The 10,035-nt window shown below is 34.6% G+C and overlaps 1 protein-coding gene across 2 annotated transcripts; it reads left to right on the top strand.

The window, feature by feature from the left end:
* On the top strand, positions 1,892 to 9,792 carry LOC109348380 (PHD finger protein ALFIN-LIKE 4-like). 2 transcript variants are annotated; one of them, XM_019588790.1, is made up of 6 exons: positions 1,892 to 2,163; positions 3,729 to 3,761; positions 4,170 to 4,398; positions 4,579 to 4,714; positions 9,111 to 9,661; positions 9,713 to 9,792. In XM_019588790.1, exons 1-5 carry the CDS (start codon positions 2,067 to 2,069, stop codon positions 9,378 to 9,380), a joined length of 765 nt encoding a protein of 254 aa, XP_019444335.1. In that variant the 5' UTR covers positions 1,892 to 2,066; the 3' UTR covers positions 9,381 to 9,661; positions 9,713 to 9,792. The 2 variants fall into 2 exon arrangements, with proteins under 2 accessions (XP_019444335.1, XP_019444337.1); XM_019588792.1 differs by having other exon boundaries at positions 2,055 to 2,163; positions 3,667 to 3,761.

The following is a 10,035-nucleotide window of genomic DNA, read 5'->3' as shown; positions in this document are numbered from 1 at the left end:
GGATCTAAGCTTGGCAGTGACGCAAATTGGATGCGGGCTACTGTAGGGAAACAAAGTGCACTCGCTAGCGTGACACGCTTCAGTTGGACAGAGGCGAGGTTGCATGGATGGACCTGCTTATGCGGTTGCAGTGGACCCGTGTTCCTTTGGGTGCAACGTTCAGGTGTGGATGGGTCAGACTGTTGAACGGTCTGGATTAAGTGCATGAGTGGTTGCACGTCATGAATAGTGAGCACGCCCGTACCATATTAATTTCTCCAACAATTTCTCTCTCATAGAACCTCGCGTCTTTGGCTGAATGAAAATGCTCTCAAGGTATATTCTGTGTATTTTTTATTGTCAGCAATGTGTATTTTCAGCATTCAGTCCTCCTTTCATTAAACTCGAATGCCCCTATTTATAGATTAATTCCCTAACTTAAACCCCCTAAACCTTAGCTATCTGATACAATCAGTTTGGATGGCACCAATGACATATTTTGAGGGACTACAAACAACCAAATCAAAACCAGTTCAAACTTGGCTATTCTTTGAATTTTTTTGAATTTAAATGCTAAAGAAGCTTCTAATAATTTTTATTTTTGTTTTTGGTGATTAAATTAAGTCCGAAATTACTAAAACTCAATAGAAAATAATTCTATTTATTTAAATTTAGAAAATAATTTTTTTTGTTTTTTTATTTGTCAGTTTTAAATTCAAATAAGCTTAATGTATTTATTAAAATTACCTTAATAAATTTGAAATTACATAAAAACATAACTAAAAAATAGTTTTAACTATCCTTCATTTATCTAAAATATAATTTCGAAAAAAATTAAAATAAATAATTAATAGAATTTTTTTTGTTTTAGAAAATGACATATGGGCTTATAGAAGCCCATAAATTTTTTTTTTAAGATTTTTTGACAAAAAATGTATAGGTTTCCAGACCCTCTTTTTAAATTTTACTTTTTTACAAATTTATTTTTTGGAAATTAAGTTATTTTATCTTTAAACATTGGTTAACCTAATCATATATATGTATAAACCTTAATCTGATCAGTTTAATTATCTCTTAATTTTTGGTTAACCTAATCAGTTAGATATAAGAGCCTTAATCTTTTTAATTTAATTTTTTTATAATTCGATTTATTTAAAAGCTTTAGGCTTTTTTTAGGCTGGACAAAAATGAGTGTTCACGGAGATGTATATATTATATTTAACTAGGATTAGGTGGTGTTTAACATCTAGTCGGATTGATATTTAGGATTGGGTTAGCCTCAAGTTTAAGATTAGATTCGGGTTCAAAAAACAACTCGATCAACATTTTGGACCGAATAAAGAATAAGTTTTACTTGACCTGACCCAACCCAACTCATACTCACTCCTAGTATTAATATATTGTGATATGTAAGTCTAATGGAGACATTTTCAATATTAAGTAAGTAACTCTATACATTAATCCAACTTAGAATTCATGTAAGCCTTTTCTATCTCTTACTTTCACTCAATGTATACTTATCCTTCTATTTTTAATTTCCACACAACAAAATTAAAAAAAAACACCCTATCATATGCTTTTAATATATATATACATTAATAGTGTAAGTGTTTTTTTAAACTATTAACAAATCCTCCATTATTGGTTTATAATCACTATTGACTCTTAAACAAAAGTAATACAAATCAATGATAGATGATATGCTGACAATATAAATAACTTTACACCGTTAGAGAATAGATTTTAAAGTCTATTTATATTTAAGAAAACTAATAATAATCAAATATTAATGACACAAGAATCTATTACATCCTTAATTACTACATACATTTCCTCTTATTTTTTCTTCATGGTTCATACTAAATTTAATTTATAAAAAAAGTTATAAATAAAACCATCAAAGTATGCAAGTTGTTGCTGCGCTGTGAACTTGAAACACAGCAGAGCCAGAGTCACACCATTCACCACCACCATCTCTCTGGAAAAATCTCTTCAACCTCCTCTCCTAAAACGACATCGTTTTCTCATTTTCACTCTTCTACTATTACTCTCTGATTTATAGTGTGAGAGTGCAAGAGAAGGTTACAATGGACTCGAAAACACAGTATAATCCTCGCACCGTTGAAGAAGTTTTTAGGGATTTCAAAGGTCGAAGAGCTGGTCTCATCAAAGCTCTCACCACTGGTAACTTACCATGATCCAAAAAAAAAATCATGTTTTTTTGTTTAAATTTTTGTTTTTTTTTCGATTCAAATTTAAGTGATGTTCTTTGCATGTGTAATATTTTTTTGTCATAAAAAAAATCCAAATTTTATTATTGGGTCATCAAAAAATCTTCATTTTTATAAATATGATTTAGTTTTCTGACTTTAATTTTTTTTCCTCATGTAGTTCACAAAATTCTCCTAAATTTTAAATTTTTTTAATGGGAAATTACTATAACCTGGTTTTGTGTGATGACACTGAGTACCTCTTTTGTTTCATGGAACGCTTATGAGGTTGATGTTATTACATTTAGGTTCTTATTACACTTGAGAAAAAATTATGTACTAAGGTGTATGAGTTTTTACACTGCATTATCTATCATTCATGTTTATAAATCTTTACATGGACAATGCGTAGATATTACACTCATTACACTTATCTTTTTCAGATTTATGTTTTACTGAGGGAGATAAGTGTAATTCTAATTTTGAAACAAATGGTGCAGGGTGTACAATAATTGTGCTGTTTTCTTGAGCATTTAATTTATTTTGCATTTAGCTTGTAGCTCCTGTAAATTGAGTTTGGTTTTGAAGTGTTATAATAAAATAGCCTATATGTATTTTTCGCCCAATGGTTTTTTTCAGATGGTTTTAGTCCTCATTTTTTGGTTATGCAGCCTTAGTTCCTCGAAAAGTTTCCGCCTAAAAACTAATAGAAAGATTTGGCTATGCTAGCAGCTAGCCATGTAAGTTTTTTTATTTTGGGCAGAAATTTGACAAAGGGACTAACATTCAAACATTGCATAACCAAAAATGTTTAGGAAACAGAACTGCTAACAAAAAATTCAGGGCCATTAGAGAAAGTTGAGAGCTGGAAAGTGCATTTAAGCCTGAATAAATTCCTTAACATTGCCACGTGGAAGAAACTCATTCTCTAGTAGTACAGATGTAAGAATGGTTTAAGTGGTTAATTTTTGTCTTATTGATTTCCTTGTTGTAATATGGATAGAGGAAGAGGCACTTTGTTGGTTAGCCTGTTCAAACTGAGAATGTTGAAAGTAAACTACCATAGTGGTAGTGAGTATTTTCTAAAATTATTGTGTTATTTGAAAATTGTACTGTCTAGTAAATTCGCAGGGCATTGTTTTTGTTTTATCTTTGTCATGTTCATTTAAGTATAGTCTCAGGTTTTTGCACTTCACAGCCTGCTGTTGTTATATGCTGTATTTCTTGTCCTTTTCTATTTCGGACATTTTTGGACTTTGGATTAGATTATTTTTGGGAAAACAGTTGCTTATTTTTCAAAAATTCTGTAACGGGCGGCTTGTGATTATAAACTGTTTTGAAGTTTGAACACACAGTAAGCTAATCCAAACATACACTTATTTTCCTTTTTTTGTATTTGTTTTCAATACCTACTTTTGGCTTTCAGCTGTTTTATATTTATTCCGAGAAAATCATCAATTATTTATAATTTCTGTAGATGGAGGTTTTCAAAGGCTTTCACACTGATGAACTTTTTCTGTCTTGGTCATGCTGTTGCAGATGTTGAAGAGTTCTACAGTCAATGTGATCCCGGTTAGTTATACTTTCCTTTTCAGATACTCTTTGTGTGCAACAATGCACCAATGTGTTTTCGTAGGAGTTGGCATGGTGCAATGTTTTTCCCACAAATTCAGTTAGTGATAATCTTTTATTGAAATGTTTCAATAAATCCAGTTATTGACTGACCGGGGGAATACATTTACCTATCGCGTCATTCTCCGACATTCTTTATGCAAAGCTAGTGAAATATCAAATGCTTGATATTTCTAAAAATTCTCTTAAGAGTAAAATTTTCCTTTGGAAATAAAGATATTACCACTCAAGTTGTCTAGCTGTAAAGAAAAGTACTGTAGAGAAAGGCTTAGAAGTTATTTTGTCTGGACCATATTGCTTTCCTATTTGGCGGGTTTGTTTTATATTTCAGCTTCTTTATTCTTTCAGAAAAGGAGAACTTGTGCTTATATGGCTTTCCTAGTGAGCAGTGGGAAGTAAATTTACCTGCCGAAGAAGTTCCGCCTGAGCTTCCTGAACCTGTCCTGGGCATTAACTTTGCTAGGGATGGCATGCAAGAAAAAGATTGGTTATCTTTAGTTGCTGTCCACAGTGATGCATGGTTACTTGCTATTGCCTTCTATTTTGGTGCCAGATTTGGGTTTGATAAGGCTGATAGGTATTTCGTACTCTTAGCATAAATCTTAGCAGAAATTGTACAGAAGTTGGCTTAAGATGCTTGAAAATAAGGAAGCATTTGGGTCCTTCTCGTGTAATTTATCACATTGATTTAGTCCTTGTATTAATGTTTCTTATTCATCCGTATACCCACAAGTGATGATTATCATTGTATTTGCAGGAAACGCCTGTTCAATATGATTAATGAACTGCCAACAATATTTGAAGTTGTTACTGGTGCAGCAAAGAAACAAGTTAAGGAGAAGTCATCAGTTTCAAACCACAGTGGCAGCAAATCGAAGTCCAGCTCTAAAACTGTAAATACTATTTCCATACCCATACCTTTACATAATAAATAAATATATATGTCATTTGTCATACTTTTTTCTGTGTTGTAGTGCAGAAATCAGGTTGGTTTTCAGGTATTCTCTGTGTTTAGAGTTTAGACTTTAGATACACAAGCCCTCTTTAAAATTGCATGCACATGGTCATTCAGTTAATTGTTTTTCATGGGAGTCCAGCGTAGATTTCAGAATACTAGAAAGATTGTGGAGGAGTCATAAAAATGGTGAAATAATGGATAACAAGTATTCAATCTATATATCCATTGTCAGAAGATAAATCTAGTATCAGATTGGATGGTATTATTAGAATATAATAATACTATTTGATTTCATATAGTCAATAGTGTCGCTATGGCGCTACAGCGGAAATGACCCATAGCCGTCCTGGTTGTTAGGTTCCGGAGTGGTTCACCGGCGCAGAAGTCGTGACTGATTTCGTGATGAAAATAGTGGTTGTTGTGGCCGCTAGTGGGAGATGATGGCAACTTCGGCTGTTTTCTAACCATATTCCAGCAAGATTTACTGAGTTGCTGTCTTCATTTTTCAAAAAACAAGGAAGCCTTCTGCAAACCTTCCATGCAGCTGGTAGGTTAGGGTTTTCTTTCACATTTTTGTTTCCATGACTTTGTTTTATAGGGTTATCCTCACTTTAACTCCTCAAAGTTCTGTTTTGCCATCTTCAAATCTATATTTTCCTCACTCTTTTAACTTATCAAGTGTCTTATTTATCCTCACATAACGTAAATCTCAATTTTATCCTTACTTTGTTCCACCAAAACTTGTCATATGTCTTATTTTTTTCTCTTCCAAGTTCCACCATGTCTTCCTCCTTCCGCACAACTGGTTCCCTCTCTCTTGATCTAGCCCTCGTTTTTCTATTCATTTCTAGCTGTTTTCCAGTGTATTCTTTCCATTTTTCTGCAAGTTCATGTGCTTTGTTGTGTTGTCTTCTTCTTCTTCTTTTTCTTCATTTTCTTGTTCTTCTCTGCTCTTTTTCTTTGTTGTGCTATTGCAGCTTGCAAAGAGTGGGTATGCCCAGTGAACTCCTGGGTGAGAAGGATTGAACGAAACTCAAGCTGACTTAGTGCTGAAAATACCAAAAGCTTCTCTGTTCCATATGACAATTTGAGCCTCCTTAATTAGTAGTTGCTCACAAGTAACATAAGTAGTCTGGGCAGGCTAGCTCCAAGACCCACCACAACTAAACTTAGAGTTTGAATGCAAACCAATATGGCGTAGGTCACGACGTAAAGCTGTAATCAAAGGAATAATGGAGTGCCATAAGTCATCCCACAAAGCTATAGAACCCCATTCCCATTAGGAAAGCGAAAAGCATGTTGCACTAAAGGTTGAAGCTTCAAAATTTGTCTCTAACACCCAGGAGCAAGACCACTGAATAAGTAAACTCCAAAAAGAAGCATCCTTGATCTTGTAAGTTTTAACGTGAGACACCCAAATACACCACCCATTATAGGAAAGGATAGACCAAATATAACGACATAAGAAGGGTAATACCAAGCCCACCATCATAAGTCTTACACACAATCTCCTAAGCAAATATAGAATAACCACAGTCATTGTTACCATACAAAAGGTAATGACACATTCTTGCCTTTATATCCCAAAAACCTTGTTAGAGAGAATATAAACAACCTAGTTAACATGCATGTAGGAAAGAGTAGATTTAATAACCTAAATCTTGAAGTCCAAGAATTGATACGACAATGAAGTCTTTGAATAAGAATAGCACAATTAGCTATAGAGTTTAGAAGTAATCAAAGGAACTCCATGATTGTGAATAGGTAACTCCTGAAATCTGAGCATGCCATAAACAAAAACATTAAGAACTTAAGCGAAAATGAAAATGTTGCTCTTAGACGGATTAGCACACAACCTCGAAAAAGCAATAAAATGACCGAACCCTATTTTCATAGCCATAATTAACAAATAAGTGGCATTGCAGAAGAGAAGTAAATCAACAACAAAGCTTAGCATACATGTCTTGGTCTGAGAACATCTTCGGTGAAGCTTAAAAGTAAAAGTAGCAAAAACAGGAGACAATGTGTTCAATCTTGTATGACCTTGCTTCAACTTATACTTTAGACAAGAGATGCGTATTACTGAAAATCAATTTTGGTTGATGTCGGGGAGGTCAACCACCAAGGTTATATACTTGCTACGATGATGATAGAGAGATAGCACATGAACCAAAGGGAATTACACATGGTTTTCATTGATTCGAAGAAGGTATATGATAAGGTGCCTGAAGAGGTATTGTGGAAAGCTATATAGAAGAAATGATTTCAAATTTCCGACATTCAAACTGTTGGACTAGACTACGACCGGGGAGCCTCCAACCACCGGGGAGTTCCATTGTTTCCGAGGTATAGGAAAAGTGGAGAGCCACAAGTGAGACACCACGCCTTGAACCAAAACCTTAAGGCATTAGTTCCATGAGCGTTTTTACTTATAATCTCTTTCACTCCTTCCATCATATCCAATGTGGGTGTTCACACTTGAATAAACCCAACAATCTCCCCCAGCCATAAGTGAGACACCACGTCTTGAACCAAAACCATAAGGTATTAGTTCCATGGACTTTTTCCACTTATAAACTCTTTCACTCCTCCCCTCATATCCAATGTAAGACTTCACACTTGAATAAATCCAACGCAAGCAATTAAGAATATATATGATGGGGTTAAGATCGGTGTGAGAATACAAGATGTGTTATCAGAAGATTATGTTATTGCTATAGAACTACAAGGGTCAATATTGAGCCCTGGCCTATTTATGTGAGTCTTGGAATTGCTTATTGACCATATCCAAGAACTAGTGCCATAATGCATGCCTTTTGTGGATTATATTGTCCTAGTTGGAGACTTGAAAAGGGAATTAAATGGGAAGCTAGAAATATGGAGACATACTTTTGAAGCACTTGGCTGTCATATAAGTCAAAGTATGACACAATATATGGAGTGTAGGTTTCGTAAGAGGCAAACAAACCCTACTGTAAAAATTGGAGTTCACACCATACCATAAGTAATTAGATTTAAGTATCTTGGGTCAATTATATAACACAATAAGAAAATGGAGGGAGATGCATACCTAGTATTCAAGCAGGATTGATGAAATGGTGAAGTACCTCATGTGTCATATGTGATAAAAATGTGCCACTCAAGCTCAAGTGAATTTTTTACTACAAAACTATAAAACTCACAATTTTATATGTGATTGAATGTTGGGCGGCAAAATGTCAATAAGAGAATAAAATCAATGTACTAGAGATGAAAATATTGTGTTGGATGAGTAGACACACTAGACAAGATAGGATTAGGAATGAATATGTCAGGGAGAAAGTTAGAGTAACTTCTATTATAGAAAAGGTTACAAAATCATGCATTAGGTGGTTTGTGCATGTCGTAGCAGACTATTAGAAGCTTCAGTAAAGAGAGTAGATAAAATGGAGGTTATTCGACTTTAGTGATAGAGGGAGACTAAGAAAAACTATAGGCAAAACGATTAGGAAAGATTTAGATATCAATATTTTGCCAATGGACATGATTTATGATAGAACATTATGTAGTCATTTGGTCCATGTAGTTGATCACATCTAGTGGGGTTAAGACTTGGTTATTGTTATTGTAGAGCAAACTTGCTAAACAAATCCAATCAACATCTGATATTGATTCGTTCAAGCACGACCATGCATTTGTGGTCTCTATCAATCAAGGGTTCGAAGATATAAGTCCTGTTCCATAGGAGGTACAAATCTCGTCTACATTACTTACAGCCCTATACATGATTCAGTCATATACTCACCCAATTACAAATGATGCTTGACAATATTAAAACATACCCATTATGAATATGAGAATCGACACTCACGTAATGATCCATATAACCTTCTCATCATGCTCAAAGTCCGGTGCATCAATACCCTCAATATTTAATATCTTCTTATGTGAAGATTTGATTTCTTAATATACATGATTGATGAGGTACGATCATCACATGTTGCTCTCAGTGTATTATTTTTGTCCTTGTTAGCAGTAGTACTTGACTTGGGGTCTATACATTATATACTTGGACTTGGAAAGGATCTGAACATTTTTCATGGTTTTATATTTATTTTGTTCTATAATATATTGTGGATATGATAGTCGTACCAAATTAGTGTTTTCCAAGTGTATGTTTGAAGTTAATGTTAAAATGGAATGTAAACTGTGTTCTATTGATGTACTAGAAAGTTGTGTGGATGGTATAGAAACATTTGACTTATATTATTAGGTGTTATTATCATATTTGTCACTCTCTTTTACTCCTAGACTACTTTGTGTTCTAATCTCATTGTTTTCGGTTGGAACAGCGGGCTCCGGAATCTCAGGCCAGACAGTCAAAAGCCTTACCATCAAAGGACGAGGATGATGATCTGGTTGATGAAGAAGATGAAGATGAACATGGAGAGGCCTTATGTGGTGCATGCGGTGAGAATTATGGTACTGATGAATTCTGGATTTGCTGCGACATCTGCGAGAAGTGGTTCCACGGGAAATGTGTGAAGATCACCCCGGCTAAGGCATATCATATCAAACAATACAAGTGTCCATCATGCAGTAACAAGAGAGCTCGCCCTTGATTCGAGCAATGTTGCAAGCTGTATCAGACTCTATGCTGTTCTAGTTATCTTGACTTTGCAGTTAATGGATAGTTTCTTTTTGGCACATGCAGGTTTCTTTTCTAGTTCGTAGGATTATGCTGTGTTGTTTTTTTTATTAGGTGCATTCAGTGGGTGCCATTTTGGGTTTAACTTATCTGTAGTTTTATATATTGCTGACTTAGGAAAGGGAAGTATTTTCCTCCTATTCTATGCTAACATGTCATTGGTGCTAGTTTGCTAGCCCTACCCCAAAAATGGAAGTTTTTGTGCTTTCTGAGTAAGCCATTAGGCACACTTTAGAAAAGCTGGAGACACATTTTCACTAGAGAATTTTTATAAGATGGTTGAAGGGTTATGTAAGTTCTTACTCCCTTAATGGAGTTATTTATAATTTCAGCTTCAGAGTAAGGGAAAAAGTGGCTAGGCTGATGAGGCTTAGGTACTACATGATTGAAACCATGATCCAGCCTTCTGCTGAGGCTTAAAAAAAGCTTGTCCAATGCAAGCCACTCTCATTATCTAGTGAGGTTTGAGTGTTGTAAATGTACACAATCTTTTACCCTTGCAAAGGGGAGATGTCATTTTGTGGGTTTGAAGTTATGACCTTTAGGTTACAAGGAGAGCTGTTACTAGA

This window comes from Lupinus angustifolius, chromosome LG05 (assembly GCF_001865875.1).
Source record: "Lupinus angustifolius cultivar Tanjil chromosome LG05, LupAngTanjil_v1.0, whole genome shotgun sequence".
NCBI lineage: Eukaryota > Viridiplantae > Streptophyta > Magnoliopsida > Fabales > Fabaceae > Lupinus > Lupinus angustifolius.
The sequence above is the reverse complement of the archived record's forward strand: the minus strand, read 5'-3'. Positions and strand labels throughout refer to the sequence as shown.

Excerpts from the sequence above, each read along its gene's own strand:
- LOC109348380 (XM_019588790.1), top strand. The coding sequence starts at position 2,067 with ATGGACTCGAAAACACAGTATAATCCTCGCACCGTTGAAGAAGTTTTT. Across the intron at positions 4,399-4,578 it reads GGGTTTGATAAGGCTGATAG|GAAACGCCTGTTCAATATGA; the intron begins GTATTTCGTACT and ends TTGTATTTGCAG. Across the intron at positions 4,715-9,110 it reads CGAAGTCCAGCTCTAAAACT|CGGGCTCCGGAATCTCAGGC; the intron begins GTAAATACTATT and ends CGGTTGGAACAG.